This window comes from Candoia aspera, chromosome 10 (genome assembly GCF_035149785.1).
Source record: "Candoia aspera isolate rCanAsp1 chromosome 10, rCanAsp1.hap2, whole genome shotgun sequence".
NCBI classification, from domain to species: domain Eukaryota; kingdom Metazoa; phylum Chordata; class Lepidosauria; order Squamata; family Boidae; genus Candoia; species Candoia aspera.
In genome coordinates this window covers 11584282-11603262 of record NC_086162.1, presented here as the reverse complement: position 1 = coordinate 11603262, position 18981 = coordinate 11584282, and the positions used below count along the sequence as shown (strand labels likewise).

General features: G+C 40.7%; 1 protein-coding gene across 1 annotated transcript in view; it reads right to left on the bottom strand.

Annotated features, from left to right (window-relative positions):
* ARID1A (AT-rich interaction domain 1A) overlaps positions 1-18981 on the bottom strand; it is an 84311-nt gene that overhangs the window by 3969 nt on the left and 61361 nt on the right. The window contains exons 5-19 of the mRNA XM_063312223.1: positions 18085-18325; positions 17535-17624; positions 16888-17055; positions 14702-15017; positions 13992-14137; positions 13788-13897; positions 9908-10117; positions 9264-9468; positions 5575-5707; positions 5299-5471; positions 4973-5114; positions 4282-4407; positions 4101-4197; positions 2020-2896; positions 1325-1455 (exon numbers count right to left, since the gene is read on the bottom strand). Of these exons, the coding sequence (XP_063168293.1) occupies positions 1325-1455; positions 2020-2896; positions 4101-4197; positions 4282-4407; positions 4973-5114; positions 5299-5471; positions 5575-5707; positions 9264-9468; positions 9908-10117; positions 13788-13897; positions 13992-14137; positions 14702-15017; positions 16888-17055; positions 17535-17624; positions 18085-18325 (3165 nt within the window). The remainder of the gene's footprint in view (positions 1-1324; positions 1456-2019; positions 2897-4100; positions 4198-4281; positions 4408-4972; positions 5115-5298; positions 5472-5574; positions 5708-9263; positions 9469-9907; positions 10118-13787; positions 13898-13991; positions 14138-14701; positions 15018-16887; positions 17056-17534; positions 17625-18084; positions 18326-18981) is intronic.

Below are 18981 nucleotides of genomic sequence, written 5' to 3'. Positions count from 1 at the left end.
AACCAATGTTTGGAAACCTAATTATCACTTTTTAAAAAAACGACGTGGAAAGAACTATTTCCAAGGTGTTTGCGGCATCAATTATACTGAACCTATCATGGCACAAACTTGTACAGTTCATTTTATGAGATGCATTTCAGAAAGTGAAAGCAATAAAACAAATACTCCTGCAGCATCCCCCTGAAATACTCCTTGCAGCATCCCCTCACTTCAATTTTATCCCAATCCTTTAATCACTTCAATTTTTAATAATAACCCATGGGTAGTGAGAACTTCAAGATCCTTTGTTTCTGCAGACAGGACAGCTGAGTGTATGTTACCTAAAATCTTTGTACTTTGAGTGTATTCTGAACCCACAAGTCTTGTTTCCAGAGGACCCTGGGCTGTATTATAACCAGTACTTATAATTTTGCCCATATAAAAGTTGAACTCTACTGACCCACATCAATGCAAATTTGCTCAGGTTAGTTTACTTTGCAGAATTTGTTTTATTTCTTTCTATTATTAAAAGGGAGAAGCAGCCAGGATGAAAAATTGTATCACAACTTCCCCCCAAGTGGTATCATTCAGAAGTACTGGATTGCCGCTCCCACATTTCAAGCCAGCAAGACACTTAAAAATACTGGCTAGGAATCAATAGCTAAATAGTACTGATTTTGGGATGAATTGATAACTGAAATTTCTACTTACAGGTAGTCCCCAGTTTAAGAATGAGTTCCGTTCCTAAATCTATCCTTAAGTCAAATTTGTATGTAAGTTCGAACAGTTATTTAGCATCAGTTATTCAAATGTTTGTCTTAGTATACAGTATATATTTTACCTTTCTATGCACTTCCAAATACACTAAAACATCTTAAACATAATAATATACAAAGTAGTATTGTGTGTTTAACCCAAAACACTGTATGTAACTCCAGTTTTTAATAGAGTAGTCTTTATGGCAGTCCATTCTTAACTTGGAGTCGTCTGTAAACCGGGATGTTCTTAACCCAGGGACTACCTGTATTTCAGCCTGTGAAGGCTAGGAATTTCACTTTAAACCACTCTCAAAATGCCAAATTCCACATTGGCTGGATCTGTACTGTGCTAGTATATGGTATATAAGCTAAGGATTACAGTTTGGCATGCCCTATAAATCCTGCCAATCATGGTTTATTCAACAAACCTCTGTTAAGTAACCCATGGCTTCATATAAAACCAGTCAATGTTCAGAATGCACCCCCCTCCCCATATAGGAGGCACACTCCTTCTGTATTGACTTGCCCATGTGTTCTAATCTAATTTTTGACTTCCAAAGCCCTGTTATCACAAGATATCAACCCACCTGGCTGAGGTTGAAGGTCATTATGCTGTTGTCATCATAGAGCAGTATGTTTATGGTATCTAAGGCCCACGTACTTTCAGCCAGTAACCCAGACTTTAGAGACATCATCACTCTCCATGCTTCAGGAGTTCCTGCAGTGTCAGAAACCGAGTTTGATACTTATCAGTACCCAAAATGAAATGAAACTGCACCAAATCCTGCTTTCCACATTCTACAAAGAGCTAAAATAATCTCATTTGATCAGATAAACCAATCACACCTGTAGAGGTAGTCCTTGTTTAGCGACCACAATTGGGACCGGCAACTTGGTTATTAAGCGAAGCAATCACTAAAACTAAGTGAAACCGTGACTGTGCTTATGATCTTACTTCAGCTTTCCTTTGCTTTTATAGACCCGTGAAGGTCACAAATGCGAGGATTGGTTGCGAAGTTGCTTTTTCATCACCATCGTAACTGTGAACAGTCGCTAAACAAGGCAGTCGCTAAACAAGGTCTACCTGTACTCACAAGGAATCTCCTGTGTACTAATCCCAACATCCACCAATCCCTACTGGGATCCCCACTGCATGAATCCAGGCACAGTAGCCAAGAACACCAGTTCAGCCTGTCAGGCTTTGCTAATCCTTGCTTTGATATAATTTTTGGCATTACTACTTATGACCAGGAAACACCACTGGTATTGATGCGACAATTACCAATATCTTTCATGGTCAGGCGCCGCCTCTGCTTCAGCACTGGTTGTGTAGCTTCCACTGAGCCAGGTGGGAAAGTGATGTCCCGTCGTATCATAGGAGGCTGGACAGCTGCTGATGTTACGTGTGAGGCTGGGACAGGGGGCCCTGCCTTCTGCATCTTCATTCCTGAGTGCAGGAATGGAGATTTGCTTGGAGAGGTGCGGTTTTCTACCGGCCTGGGAAGAGGTGCTGGACTAGATACCTGAGGAATGTGATTCTGCATGCTGGGTTGGGCCTGGTAGTTAGGCTGGGGCGGCCTTGTCATTGGGGGCACGGGGGCAGAAGGACCATAAGGAGGCTGGCGGTTGCCATGAGAAGGCCACGGTCCCTCATGGTTAACCCTCTGATCTGGATGTAGCATTTCTTCTGTTCGATTCACTCCGTGGTAGGCAGACCCCTGGGGTGCAGAGCCAGTGCTCTGCCGATTCGGATAGCTGTAACCCATCTCATTACGCCCTTGCCACATCGTGCCCTGTTGTGGGCCTTCTGGAGCAGACTGTATCGGGCCACCTATCATTTGAGGAGGCATGCTTTGCTGTGTACTGGAGCCAGGGGGAGCAGAGACCCTGTCTCTGCCAAACTGGAATGGGAACTGGTTCTGAGGCCCAGCAGCAGGTCGACGATCTGCAGCAGAGTATGTATTCCCGCCATACTGGTTATACATTTCCTGCTGAGGGGAAGGCTGAGCAGTTTGCGGCTGGCTCGTTTGTTGGGTTTGTGCTGGAGGCAGCTGTTGCTGGGCTTGTCCTTGGCCTGTGCTATACGGTACGTTGTATATCTCTCCTTCATGTCTTTTGGCCGGTGGACCATAGTTGCCATCCATTGTTCTCTTGTAGTTCTGAGGGAAAAAATGAGAATTGGCTATTCACAAGCAGCTCTCAGTTCTGCAGCACCAGCCTTGGTATCTGTAAGACATTCTATGAATGCTGTAGATTTTCTTTCATTCCTCCTAGAAGAGCATTCTAGTGAATCATGATTATGTGAGGTCATGATAATAGAAGCTTCAACCTAGATTCTCTCTTTGGGCCAAAACAATCAGCTGTAGTCTCACCACAGTGAACTTTACTCCTCCCAAAAGGGCATCTGGTTGTGAAAGCCTCTATGAGGAATGAGAGAAGGTGTCTGGGTGGAAGTGTCAGGAGTGTCAAGAAACAGATTCCAAGGAGACCATCCTAAGCCTAAAGCCTCTTCCTGATCTTCCAGATACACTGAAGTCTTTTCAGCTGAAGAGCTGAGAAAATGCTTTAAATATAAAAACACAGAAAGGCTGTATTCAGGATAGTACCAAAGCAAATTACTGTGGCTTCCTTTATGTATTGGGATGGGAGAAAAAAATTGTAAAATCTAGAACACGGCCTGAGAACTGTTTGCAAGTTCTGTGATTAAATTATGCTGCTTGTGTTTAAAAACCTTTCCCATCAGGACACACCATACTTGATCAGCTCAGACACGACAGCCTTGTTCTTATCCAAACAGCCCCAGACAAGAGAATTAATTTGTGGCAAAACAAGTGTGCGCAGAATGGTCAGAAACAAGAAAAAGGAAAACCTCCATTGCAAACAGGAAAGAACCTTTCACTTCAGGAGTTCTGGTATGAACTTTTCAGTTTTCATAATATTGTATTCTCAAGGGAAAGCTTTATGAGTAACTAAATCCTGGTTATTAATGCTACAGACTGACCAAGTTTTGTGATTGTAAATATCCTCACATCCAAGTGACATGTAATGATATTTTAGATCTCTGATTGCAAATCAATACAAATGTCCATTATGTATACTGCTTATACATAAAAAAGACTATAATGAGGCAAAGCTTCTTTATTTAAGAGCACTGTTTTGTTTCCTGTCTACAGCATGAAACAAGAAAGCTCCAATTAAGTCCTACAAATATTCCTGTCTTGATCTGAGAAAGCCCAGTCTTTGTGAAACTAAGCCACAGCCTTTTTCGCAAACAATATGGCCTTGCTCTCTACAATTCCTCATCAGATCACATCAGTGATCACATCTCTTTTCAAACAAGCTTTGAAAATGTTGGGAGCTCACCTGCTGTTGTGGCTGATATAGGGTAGTCTGTTGGCTAGGAAAGGGACTGCCAGAGGATGTACCTTGAGTAGGAAATTGATTGCTAAAGGAATCATGTCTATAAGGAAAAATAAAAAAAAATTATCCCAGATGCAGCAAGTAGTATGAAGTTCATCAATGGAGAGATGGTATCAGAACCTACCGCTGCTGTGGTTGTTGAGAATAGCGGCTTGGGGAATACATTCCTGAATCCGGAGTGGAAGGCAAGATGTTGGGCTGGGGCGTTCCAGTTCCCAAGCTGGCTTCAGGTCCCATTCCTGCTTCAGTTCTATAGCAAGACAACATCTACACTTACAAGAAGTAATTTTAGCCCTCCTTTATGGAAGTTAAAGCCTCACAGAGGGCACTGCTACCAGAAATAAAATCTTAACAGGCTACACAACTCTTTGTTTAGACCCAGGTTTTTCTATTTTGTGCAACTTTAGGCATAGTTTAACGAGTTACTCATACGTTGAATATATTAGGGGTTTTAGACTCTTTTTAGGCTCTACAGTTAAAAGTCTGGATGAGTTCATACTTGATCTCTCAGCAAAGAGAGGTGAAATAGTACCTGATCCTTTACAGCTTCTAGTCGTATTAATTTAATAGCACAAGCCTTCAAATTTTATTTGTCTGTAACTTAGTCCCCTCGCCATTAACTTGTGTTTTAAAAACATCTGCAACACTAAATCCCAGGTAAACAAAGACTGGAAATTGAAAGGCTTTCTTTTGCCATCTTGCTGATGGTGATGGGAAGAAAAATGAATAAACTTACATCAAATAAGAACGCCTGCTTAACTAGGAAATATGTGGCACAGTAAGGTAGAATCAATGCACCTAGAATAAATACTAACCTCACTCTTTCATAAGGGCCATAAGGGTAATGTTGCCTCGGTCCCATAGTCATATTACTCATTCCTGGACCTGTAGCACGATTATAAGGATCTCCCATACCACTGTTGGGACCCTGCCCTGAGGACATAAAGGGATCACTTCCTAAAAAGAGAAAATGTAAATGATCAGCCTACAAGATCCAAGACCCAAATGGAAGGTGAATAAATATGGAGTTTTACAGGGCAGAAAGTTAGGAGATGGGTACATCCCAGAAGGTGTGTTCACTGTTTTAGGAGGCTCAGGCAGTTTTAATGGCTATGTGCTGGAATATAAAAGATACCATCACCTTTTCTCATACTGCTATATGGATCCTTATTTGGCTCATAGGACATGCGACCCATCATGTCGGAAGTATTCATGCTGGGCTGGTACCCTGGATTTGGAGTCATGGAGTTCCTCTTCTGAAAAGCAGGGTCACTGCCATCGGGAAAGGCATCCTGAAGGCCTACTGAGTTACTCCTGATCCAACAAAAGGATAAACCATTTTAGCTTCTTTTAAGTAACAAGCTGCCAGCAGTTGTTACGTTTATCAGCACAGTAGTCGAAAGTGACAGGGGATTACCTGATGCCTTGCAAAGGCGCCATCTGACTATGTGGTGTAGATGCAGGAGTTGGGGGCTTCAAGTCTCCTCCTTCGGCCATGGAACTACTTGTGGATTGAGGTGTCTGAGGACCTTGCATGGAGCCTGAACCCGCTGCAAGAAGAGAAGAGAGGCATCAACTACATAGTAATTTGAAGATGCAATGCAAAACCTCAGGTTATCAACGGTGCAGCCCCAAACACAGCGGACACACAAATAGAGAAGAACAGATTAGGGGCTACACAATTCCCTATGCAGATTCCTATACAGCATTTTGGATCTTCTGCTGTGTTGAGATCAGTTAAATTTTAACTGCTTAAGAGATCAGGCATTCCTAATTTTAACTGGAAAATGCCCTGCTCAAAAATCTTATTGTGCGCAGGCTGTTACATACAAGGAGAAAGAACTTTCTCTATAGGATCTACAGAAAGGGAAATGCAACATTATGGTGGTCCCCTGCAAAAAAATAAGGAAGAGCAAGTTGATGACTTGTAGTATCTCGTCAGTGGGGGACACACTCACTATTGCTCTATAGTTTCAAAACATAGTCCAAGTCACAAAAACCCACAATGCTCAAGACAAATTGTCCTACATGGCAACAGACAAAAGAGATTGGGAGGGCTACATCATTTCCCTTGGCACAAAGCAATTGAAAAATGTCTGAAAAACTGGATATAGCAAAGGACGAATCACCTTACGTGGGCCATCTGCAGCCTCAGAAAGTGCCCTGGCTTAGGTCTGTATACTGCTAGCAGCTTGTTGTTGTTATTTGTTTAGTCGCTTCCGACTCTTCGTGACTTCATGGACCAGCCCACACCTGAACTTCCTGTCGGTCGTCAACACCCCCAGCTCCCCCAGGGACGAGTATGTCACCTCTAGAATATCATCCATCCATCTTGCCCTTGGTCGGCCCCTCTTCCTTTTGCCTTCCATTCTCCCTAGCATCAGCACCTTCTCCAGGGTGTCCTGTCTTCTCATTGTGTGGCCAAAGTATTTCAGTTTGGCCTTTAATATCGTTCCCTCAAGTGAGCAGTCTGGCTTTATTTCCTGGAGGATGGACTGGTTTGATCTTCTTGTAGTCCAAGGCACTCTCAGAATTTTCCTCCAACACCCTGCTAGCAGCTAGCAGGAGCCAAACTCTCAATTAAGTTTTCCATTAGTTACCATTTTCAGCTCTGATATCCTTCGCCTAGCCTGGCAAGTTGATGAGTCATTTCAGCTTTTCATTAAAATCCTCTAGAGGTCACGTGCAGGTCATGTTTGTTTATGCCTCACCTTCAGGGCACCCTCTCCCTCTGCTCTGCTGCTCCCTCCCAGCCTGGGGACCTCTCCTGAGAAGGCCGGGCAGCCCAGAGCCTGGCAGGGAGCTTCATTCATAACCCCTCCCCCCACCCTCTCCCCATTCATTAGCTTTTCAGCTCCATTCCTTTCCCCTGGGAATCCAAGAAGCGAAGTCTCAGCTGCATTCTCATGCCCTGACATCAGCAGGAAGAGGTTTCAAGGCATTCCCTGCGTTGCTGCCATTTGTCGTCCCTCCCCACCCCCTGCTGTCCCGCCCCACTCACAAATTCACAAACTGCTGGAAGGGTGCCAATTCCATACGCTCTGAACTCAAGCCTAACTGGCTGTCCTTCCCAAGGCGCACAGGGCTATTCATTCATAACCAAAGCCACAAAGGCTAAAGCGGTGGCAAGGGGGAACGGTGGCAGAGGAAAACAGACGAGCTCTCAGGCTGCAGCAGTCCAGGAGACCAGGTCTAAGCCACAAAATAGAATGGGTCTTCCACTGTAAAGGAACACAGTCCGGTACAGCAACTGCATTATAAGGCAAAGCAGAGCCCATTTGCCACACATGCACTAGAATAAAGTGATGTTCCCATCACATAGTCTGACTCCGGATACCGACGTAGTCTTCTCATGCTAGGACTTTCTGCTGACACATACTCCAGTGCACAGAACAGCCCTACCCAATAATAAAGACATCCTTATCCACGTGTACAAGCCTTTCAACAAAAATTATGTGAACTAAAGCAGGATAGGACTTTAAATGAAATAGACATACAAGAATCAGGAAACTCAGCAATCAGCATTACATGTTTAAACAGGCAGAATTATCCTGAATAAGCAGTGATAGCTCAAGCATATCATATGGTAGGAAGTACATGTACAGTCCCTGGCACCCCCTGGTTGACACAAACAGATGAGAAGAATTTTTGCCTGACAATTCGGAGAGCCAACAGCAGAAGATCACAATGCTGGGCTGGATTGACTCAGCCTGACCTTGTATAAGGTAGATTCTTCTGCTACTTTCTGAATACAGTAGTGTTTGGTTTTTAACTTTATCCCCTAATTATCGTATCTAAACAAGGACAAATTTGGATGGGTTATCTCAGATGCCACTCTCCACTACAGAGAGCCGACTACCAAACTTTCCGCAGGTTACTCTTGCCAAGGAAGTTACTGCAGGCCACACTACAAGCGTACACTGTTGCCTAGCTGCAAGTCTTTCATATATATACCCCCCCCCAATTTTCACCAAAAGAACCACTCAGAATGCTTTGCACCACTGAAATGCAGAATCAGGGTAAGATGGAGTGGAGAAAGACATACGGATAAAAAAGTGAAGGACATAACATGTTTTGGGCTGAGGTCCTGAGGCTGGAACAAGAAAGGATAGCTTGCACCAATTGTAAATTATCAAGTACCTATGATCAGTCAGAAAACAAGATTGTTTGCTCAACATCTTTTTTTCTTCCTTATGAATCTGTCCATTCAGGCCTTCACATGGTCCATCCTTTTAGCATTTAGCCTTCCAAACCCCACCTTATGTCCTTTCTAGTGGACATTATTCCCTCACTTTCATCTTTTCTTCCTCTATTATTAGGAACAGTTTGCTGGTCCAGTGTTCAGATAATCAAGAACATTTCTCTTATGAAAAAATCCCTTTGTGATGAACTAAGAACTACTATTCTGTCTGACTTAATTTGGAAATTTATTTATTTATTTATCCAATTTTTATCACCGCCCATCTCCCTCCACAAGGAGGGACTCTGGGCGGGTATTGGCTTCTTCCAAATCACTGTACCCTCTAAAAGAAGCAAGACTTCACCACAGAAAACAATTCACACTCTCACTACAGACAGCACATTGCCCGTTACTTATTTGAAGACAAAACATTATATGGACAAAATAAAGTACACATGTTGAAATCATTTTTTATTCAAACTGGAGGCCCATGATGAATGTGCTTTACATTAAACTCATCACCATAATCTAGTAAATTATACATTTGGGGTCTTAAAATACAGGATGTCATATTCTGCACATTTTACAATACCTGAAGCTAAACACAGATGGGAAAAATCTGTTGGAAAGCCTTGCCACCTGTCTCTACTTTAGTGTACAATTCAAAAACATCATTTTTCCCACCTGAAGAGAGATACTTTGCCTGGAGCAAGGAGAAAACTCTTTATCTAAGTTCTAAAAACTAAATTCATGAAAATAGCATGCACAGAGGAAGAGGTTTTATATAATTAGCTTGAAAACATTCCAATGGAAATTAGGATCCTTTGAGCATCTAGTTTATTCATAGAGGCTAAAGTCTACTGGAAACTTATCTGTTGTAGAGTAGGTGGAATACTCAGCTGGCTGTAGAGACCAACCTGACTCACCTGGAGATGGAGGCTGTATTTTGGTCTGTGATTTCTTGGAATCAGTTGCAAAGATGTCTGGGGGAGGGTCTTCACCTCGTTCAATCTTGCACTCAAAAGCATAGAGACACTGGATGTACTGCTTCTTCAGAGAGCTAGCTGCACTGCTAGAGGTGCCCACATTCAAATTGGTAGCTAACTCCCGCCATTTCTTGTTCTTGTTAACCTGCATAAAGCCAGAAGTGCCAACTAATTTTATTTTCCTTAAATCCAAATCTCACACCCTCTTCCGAAAGCTTTTAACAACAACAACAACAACAACAACAACAGCTTCTCAAGAATAGGCATGAGAAGGCAATAAAGCTTTTTTTTTGGGGGGGGGGAAGGCAACGCGCTCTGGTAGTTTAGCTTTAACAATGGATTAGAAGGAAATAATAAGCAATTTAGCTACAATCTGTTGTGATGAAGGGGGAAGCCACTTCTTTATATTTCTTTTCTTTTTCTTTATTATATTCTTATTTTTTCTTTCTTTTCTATTTTTCTATTTATTCTTTTGTTTGTTTGTTTGTAAGGTGACATCTTTTTAAGTGGGAAAAGAGGCTAATGTCCAGTTCAAGTATCCTTTTTAAAACTGCTTCAAGCGCACCCCATCGTGCTTTACTCACCTGAGTCAGCCCTCCAATCTCCTTCACAGAAATGTAGAGTCGATACAGGTCTAGAGGTTTCCTTCCAACTGCTGGAAGATTGGTCATTCCCATTGCTTTCTCTTCAGCGAAGGCTAAATAACGATCTACCCACATCTTTCTCTCTGGCTCACCACCCAGCTCATATAATTTAGTAATCTTTTCATTTGTAGTGGTGGAGGAACTGGATTTCTAAGGAAAAAGGAGAGGAAGAAGCCAATTAGAAAATGACACAACAATTTAAAACACAATGAGAAGAAAGCTAGATCTTCTGAGATCATCTCATAAAGCAGAAAAGGATTCCACATTCCAGTACATTTAGACATCATACAATGTACCTATTGTACAATGAAAAGTAGCACAAATATAAAAGGGGGAAAAATTATAAAATTGTTGTGTTACAAAGGTACAGAGCAACGAATAATCATGTTATTGAAACCTGATAGAACAAGAAAGCAACTAAAGCAGAACAAGGAAAGAACTAATCCTATTTCCCACAAGAAGAAATTCCACAATCAAGGCACTGCTACTAAAAAGGGACCTGCTTCAAATATCATGTAGCTTTTTTAGGTAAGGAGGTAAGGAGACATTCACTATCTCCTTGGAAAACTGTATATGATGATCAGATTTACTCTGAAGAAGCAGCAATCAGATTTTCCAATCACAAGTTGGTTAGAGCTTTATAGATCAAAATCAGCATATAGAATAAATTGTGCCTGGAAATGTTTTTTCTTTGTTAATGGAACATTGCATTATCTGAAACGCACTCAAGCTTATTATGGAAATCTAAATAACCTTTTCATTATGTAACGTTTTCCTAGAAAAACCCAATCCCACCAAAGTAATGTACCTCTGAGTAAAATTCAGGCATGATTATTGTAAATTCTTTAAAAACTTCACTGAGTTTAAGAAATGGTGACCAGGGTAACACCCAATACTTGCTAGAATTATTATATTATGCTTATATTGAAAAAAATTCTTCTGTTTTCTTATATACAACTCTGAGTACTGCTTTTGAGGTATGTAACCTCACACCATCAGGAATTAAGCAGTCTAAGAACTGTCACTTTCCATGTGAACTTGCTTGGCCAGACACTCTTCTTGAGAAGGATTGTGGCTGTGAAGCTAAGCCCTAGCTAGGCATACCTGCCTAACACACTGGTCATTCTTTGCACATCAGGGAAGGTTTTCCCCATTCCTCAATTCATTTTGGGTAACTAATGATTCTGTGTTTATACTAACGGGTTTGTGTTTCTGGGTTTTATTGTGGCTTTACTATTCACTTTGTGGAGCTGTCTTCTGCTTTGTTTGTTGACTATTCAAAGTGCTCTGCATTTTCTTTTGCTATGCCAGCAGCAGATGATACCCTTTTTATATCCTGTTTATTTTTTTTGGCTTCCTTATTTATACTGTATCTTGAGGATCTGTAAGAATCTGAATATCATGGGAGGAACAATATAGAAAGGCTGTGAAAAAAGTTCTTTTTAAAACTTCAGTAAAATATCATCTGCATAAATGAGTGTTTAAAATAAAACTAGAAACAAATCTAGATAATCCATACCTCAGGGTACACCTAAGGAACATGGTTTTGAAAATAAAGCCGATTTCAAAAATGTAATGCGGGGCCTCCCATATTTTTAAACCGAAGAGCACATCGGGAATTTTGAGAGCATGGTATGGGCACTCTCACAATATGGCTGCCATGGAGGGGAAACTTTCAGCACTCACAAAATGGATGCCATAGTAGAAAAGGACACAGCATCCTTTTACCACAAGGCAAACTGGTAAAGGTACCCCATTCTATTCAAAGGAGTAGAACGGAGTCCCACAGGATACTTCCTATTACCCACTTTATCTTTTTCTGGGCACACTTCCAAAAAGTCGTGGATTATAGCTCCCTATCATTTTTAGTCTCTAAAAATGCTGGGGGGGGGGTGTCCTACATTTTTAGAAATTAATATTTAATGCTGGGGTTTAGTTTTTTAACATGCCAACTTCCCATTTAATTTTAATTAACAGTATTTAATAGAATTCCAATGTCCGTATTTATTTTACTGTTCATTTCAACCCATGATTTTAATTTTTCATATGCTGCTTTCATTTTTAGATCTGGTTAACTGCCTTGAACATTTGCTGAAGAAGGATGGTATGATATAAATACACTATAATTTGGTAGCAAGTTCTAGAATAAATATGGGGACCAAATTCAAAGCTTTTGGGGAGTTGTACATAGCCCTGGAAACTCCGTTTTGGCATTCAGCATTAAATTATCAAGAGCCAGTTTGGTCCAGTGGTTAAGGCAACAGGCTAGAAAACCAGAAGACCGTGAATTCTAATTCTGCCTTAGGCACAAAGCCAGCTGGATGACCTTGAGCCAGTCACTTTCTCCCAGCCCTTGGAAAGAGGCAATGGCAAACCACTTCCGAAAAATCTTGCCAGGAAAACTGCAGGGACTTGTCTAGGCAGTCTCCAAGAATTGGATACGATTGAACAGAAAAAAAAATTAAATTATCATCTGATGTCTCTCATACTCAATATACAACACTGCATCCTTAAAGTGCACAACTGGAAGATTGTATTACAGAACAAAAGAGAAGCAATATCTTCAGAGAAAATGATCCCAACAGAATCATTCCACAAGAACTCTTCATCCTTATCCCAACAGGAAAAGTTTATTCGTACATACACAAGAAGATATCACTCTTCATAATAAAATCTGGCAGTGTGAACTGTTTTTCCAAGGTGGAAAGAAGGTTCTTTTATTATGAAGTCACGCTCTTCCAGACAATGAAACAACTGTTTTGAGTTCAGAGACCCAGATGTATGTGTATGCTTTGTGTAATGCGTGTAAAATTTTATAGGTCAATCTTTTGAATCATCTCTCCAGTCTCTGACTTTTGAAATTGTACATCTTCAGACAATAGGCAGAGGAATGCAACAAAGTCTAAGTCAAGTTTTGAGTTCTGAGGAACTCAGACTTCCAGGATGAAGGCCATTCCAATTTAGCCTACCAAAATCAATGAGCTTTTCTTACTTGGTTTTGCCAGTATCTTTCCACCATGTAATCTGAAGGGCAGAGAGATATTTTTAAAGAGACATTTTTATGTAGCCTCTAGAAGTACTAATAACAGAATTTCTGCATCTGTTTGTATCAGAATACAAAGAAAGCATATAATTATGAGAGGCCAATGAACATTGCCAAGTTTTTATATCAGGAACTATGGCTACTGACACAATAGCCTTTTGTATATTGATCCCATAATTGTTGCCAACATCAAGAGTTAAATATTGTACCAAGTTCTTCCTGAAGAGCTAAACACAATATTTTTATGTTGCATTCACAAACAAATCTATTGCTGTGTTTATTTTTTTTTAAAGAGAGGCCAGACAAAATACTGTGAATTTTATAAAATTAAGCTAATCATTCAAAACATGTACAATACTTTAAAATAAATGTTAAACAAGATGTGTAAGATATTCCACAGTTGTACATCTCTCAAGAGTTCCACAAAGAATGTCCATTAGAGATGCAGAACTATGACAAAAACAGATTGGGTAGTTGGGATGAAAAGCTGTGTGTTTCTCTATAGCTCCATACAGCCTCAAGGGCATATTTCCTGGAGTTAAACCTCAAGTAAGCAAAAATGTATATAACAGTGAGAAATATTAAACAGAAATGGCCCTAGCGTATGCACCGGTTACAAACTAAGGTTTCAAAGAAACCGATAAAATATGTAGCGCTATAAAACATATAGCACTACTCTTCTCAAAAATGCAACACAACTGAATCATATAAGAGACAATGTAGAACATCTTAAGAAACTGAGAGTAACTTCTATTTAAAAACTTTTTTTTTTTTTACCTTCGACTTGGATTCAGCTTTTGGTGTTCCATCTGCTTTATTGTTCATTTTTGCTGCGGGTGTCAATTTAACATCTCCAAGTCCCATCATTTCAGGACTTGCAGCCATCCCTAAAGAGAATCAAGACACCAACATAATGATGTTCATTAGTGGACCATCACAAAATCCAAAACACTTGAGGAGTAACTGGGTAATATACCTTACCTGCAGAATTGTTGGCCATATTCCCACCCATCTGATATGGTGGACCTTGGGGGTTCAGCATGCCAGCCATGCTATTAATTCCTTGGCCATAGGGAGGACCAGTTCCCATCATTCCTCCTTGGTTAATGTGAGGGTAACCAGATGGCCTAAAAGCAACATGACTTGATTATGTACTATACCAAACAACATTCTTTTATTAGTTAACATTGGATGGGGAGAAATGAATCCCTACAGAGCTTGACAGTAATTGATAGAAAATCTTAACTGTTATCTGCCCTGCCAAATGATCTCCAGGAAGGAAAGACATTATCTGCAAGGAGTCCTTGGGAAGATTTTGAACTCTTAACGCTCTCATGACATATTTATTGCACAAATCCTGATAAACCCACAGACAGGGGTCTGGATTCACTGGCCTTACCTCAGCTATTCAGTGCCAACATCTAAAACTATTGTTACTTGATTAACTGAAACTTGAAGGAGAACACACAGACACGCACACCTTCATCAAATTTCTGCAGTCCTCAGTTCTGAAAATACCACACACTTGACTCTATTCTCTTTCATGCCCAAATTCCATTTTTAAAATAAGAGTAGCTAACGTGCCTTATCCTGGCTTAAGGGTTATATATAGCAACCTAAGTTCAAGAACTACTGCTCTGAAGAGATTATACCTAGGGAACACCATCTCAACCTGGCCCTCGCACCCTTACCTGTTCTGGATTGAGTTGACAGCAGCAGCATGCATAGCAGCAGCGGCAGCTTCTTGTGCTTTCCTGCCACCTGGTGGAGGACACATCCCGGTCCCTACTTGGGGAGGCATGGTGGCCATGTTGGGTCCATAAGGCCTATTGCCCATGGCAGCGTGGCTCAGTCCTCTCCCAGGTGGAAGCCCAGGGTAGGGTGGTATACCAGTCTGGCCATGGATCTGATTCCCTGCTCCCATTGGGTTCAGGCTTCCTCCCATTCCTGGGCTGGGGTAATTTGCATTGGGCATCGCATTGTAGTTTGGCTGCCTGGGATATCCGCCTACGGAGAAAAATAAAGTGTTGAATAATATGGTGGTAAACCGGTTAGCTCTACCTGTGCATTAAAGGAAGGAACATGTGGAGGGGAAAACTCTGACACTCAAAAAATGAATTTTGAGGTTATTAATTGTAATTCTCTCTGAAAAAGGATCACTAAGTTACAGAGCATTTTTCTGTGTATCATTTCACCAAAGATCTCTGGAATGCGCTCTGAGACCCACTGTCGAAGACTGAAATAAAGTAAGACCCAACAGTCCACATGACTACAGTTAGTCACTGAAACTAACTATACTGACCAGGCAAATGGTATTCCTCATGTTCACAAAGAGCACTATGCCGTATTTTTAACCATGGGTTTGCTGAAGAAGTCATAGTTACTACCCACAATGGAGGAATGGCTTGCGAAGATGACAGAATTAGCAGAGACGGCAAAATTGACTTGTTTGATTAGGGAAGGGACAATAATTACTATACACTTATTAGCGACTGGAAACCCCTTATCGACTTTTTGCTGAAAAAAGAAAAAACGAACTTATGATTTATGGGTTTGATGTTTAGAAAGGGTAGACTATAGAAAGAAGGAAATTATGCTGTAACTTTAGAGAGAGAGGGTAAAATATAAACGTACTTGTAACTGCTGTTAAGTAGATGGGAAGGCCCTTCTTTATAACCTTTCCTTTCTCTTTCTTTCTTTGCACTTTTTTCACTTATTACTTTTTTCTTTCAAAATTTGTATTGTTTTTATTCTTTTAAAAAAATTCTTTAAAATTAAATATATATAAAAAAGAAGTCACAGTTACCCATGCACATATAACAGTTAGCCAGAGGTGGCAACATATGACCCTTAAGATTGCAAAAAAAGTGCAATTCAGGCTTCAGAAGAGTTTTTTGTACTGTTTTTCTGGGAGAAATAAAAGAGATCAGAAAGAGAGAAAAGCGAGTAGGGTGCATGAATGGGCACATTTTTGCACGATTCGTACTATCAGTAGCTTTGTTCCTATCATTGGCAGGTAGAGTGTACAGCCTGCCTAAAGAAATGTGGCCCTCGAAAAGAAAAATCTTTGCTCTCTCCTGCACAAAATCATAATGGTTGAGTTGTCATCACATGAAGTCAAAATGAAACACATCACATTATGGCTTAGAACGAGGCAGTAACCAAAAGCCATGAAGATTACCAAGCAACACTATAGAAGACAATATCTCACTAAACCATGCTGTGGTAGTCAAAATGTTCAAAATGATACTGCTGCACACTCTTTACGATTAGGCCAAGGCACTGCAAATTTCAGCCCCCAGTGACACAAAGGACACACAATATACTTAGATCTAGCAAGCAATCCATTTCATCTTCCAGCAAGATAGTAAACAGGCAGCTTCTATTACAACGGACGAGACCTTTCATATTCTCTGCCCATTAGTTTAAGTGGGTGATTTGTGTGTAACGCTAAGCTCAGTACTTTTAGGACAATCCATAGCAATTCTTGGGCTTTTGCAATGTCCACCTGGATAGTCATTGAGATAGAAGCTTCCATTTTAGATTAACCACAGATCAGCATATTGAATGTGGTTAACCTACTTTTCTTAAACCCTTGTTTGAAATGAGGCTTCTTTTCAACAAACTTAGTTGACAATGCCCATCGAATTAAAACAGTATGTTCAATTGTGCAAAACCTTCTGAATTCCTCAGTGCTGTACTACGAATAGGGAGGAAGCAGTGGTGGGGTACCAGAGGACTGCTGCAGCTTGTCTTCCTAACAGTAAACTATGGCTTCATTTCATACCAGTAATTCATGATTCTATTTTATCTCAGTAACAGTTCCAAACCATGTTCACTGTCATCATGTTTTGTTAGTGTAAGAGCACACTCTCACCTTGGGGCCCATACTGACCCCCCTGAGGCCCATAAGCGCCCATAGAATTTTGTTGGTACGGTCCCATCCCAGTATGTATCTGTCCTCCAGAAGACTGACGTGGAGATAAAGCAGACCCAGGCTGAGGAGAATTATACTGGGGCATCTGTGGATTCCTTTGTATATAACCTAGTGAAGTAATAAAATAAGTTCTATAATTAGAAAAACCAGATATGTGATGAGAATATGCATTAATGCACAGACACACATAGGCACACATTCCTATAAGCTCTGGAAATCTTAAATTCTATTTCAATGGCATTCTTGGTACAACGTTCATAGCAGTGGCTTAAAACAAATTACAAGTTCCTACATGGCAATTTCTTACCCTTTGAAAACAGCAGCATGGCACAATGTGACTGCTACTAGATAGCATTCTCTTATTAACTCTGCCTTACTTCAGAGAGGAAACAAATCTCTTGCCTCCTTCCTGTTGTTGAAGAAATTACTTGACAGGAATTCATATAAAAGTAGCATTGGGCAGAAAAGATTAGTACTTCCACACAAAATAGTCCAACATGGTATAGGCTTCTGAGTATTTCGATCACAATCATACACAAATACCCTGAAAAGTCATAGAAAATGTCATGATGTAATTGCAAACACACCTCTATCTGGGGCTATGGTTGACTGATTCATGGAGGAATGCAAGATGCTATCTGATTGGCCACTCGGTGGTCGAGGTGGCATTTGGTTGCCTAAGACAAAAAAGAGAACTTAAATTATAATACATTCCATGCAATGAAGAATTCTATGCTCTGCCATCTTCCACAAATGGAGCTAAAATAGATGCAAACCTACAGACATAAATTAGGGTGAGTGAGGAAGATGCTGTATCTTTAGTTAATGTTCAAGTAATTTGGGATTTAGATTTCAGCTTTATTTACTGTCAAAGTAAATCTGAATAATAAGGCAACATGGATATTATACTGAGCAGTATGGGCTGTAATATTACACAATGGGTGGACAGCAGTGGTGATTTAAGAAAATTTTGCAACCGTTCTGGAAATCAGAACTTGCAAGTGGAGCCTCGAGCCTGGATCCCCTTCTCTCTGTGATGACCCTCTAAATACTGTTCTACAAAATAGTAAAAGTAGCTTTTACTTCTCAAGTTGACTCTTCTAGAGGGGCACACATGTCACCACAGACATGTTTTACCTGGTACTGCAGCAGGCGAAAGTGGGCCAGAGCGTGACTGAGCAACACTAGCAGGCGACCCAACAGGTGATGGGGAAGGTCCTCGAATGCCTGGCAAATGAGGAGAGGTATGTGGAGAGAAAGGAGACTGAGCTGGATTACTCTGCTCTCCTTGACTGCTGGAAATCCCTGATGTGCTTACGCCAGGACTCAGTGCTCCTTCTGTACCCATAGGCAAATCATCTATTGAACCAGAGAGATCCTGCAGAAAGATACAAGGAGGTAAAAGCACATCACAACGAAGAAAAAGACTGATACATATGCCAGTTATTTAATAAAGAATCTAAAGAACCTTCCTTCTAGGCAGACAAATATTATGCTTTTAACATTTCCAGGTAAAAGTCACTAATACAATTTTCTGCAAGTCACTTTTCCAAGAACCCCAGAAACCTTAAAATGCCACATATTAAATGTTTTGAAAATATCTAAGTGATTGGCCAAGGAATAGAAATACCATTAATCCTTTTTCCCCCTTCCTATTTGCCAAATAAAAAGATTTCTTTCATTTTTATCCTTTAAAGGAACTATTCCTCTAACACCACTTTAAAATGTTGCCACCATCTATGGAAGGAATTTTCAACCATTTCATCACATTCTTTTGTAGCTAAGAGATGGTTTGCTGTGGTTGGAAGGCCTTGGATTTGGTCGGGCCCCTCCACTTTTCTTGCCTTCACTGAAGCTCTTTGGTGTTAGGTCTGTTATGGCATCAATCTGTTCGAGTCTGAGAATTCTCGTTGCTTCCCAAGTAATATTGGAAATAGCTCCTCTTTGAAGAGCCTGTGCTGAGCAGACATGGATTTTTTTTTGGGGGGGGGGCCTTCCTCTTTCCTTTCAGAGACCACCACAGTGTATACAGTA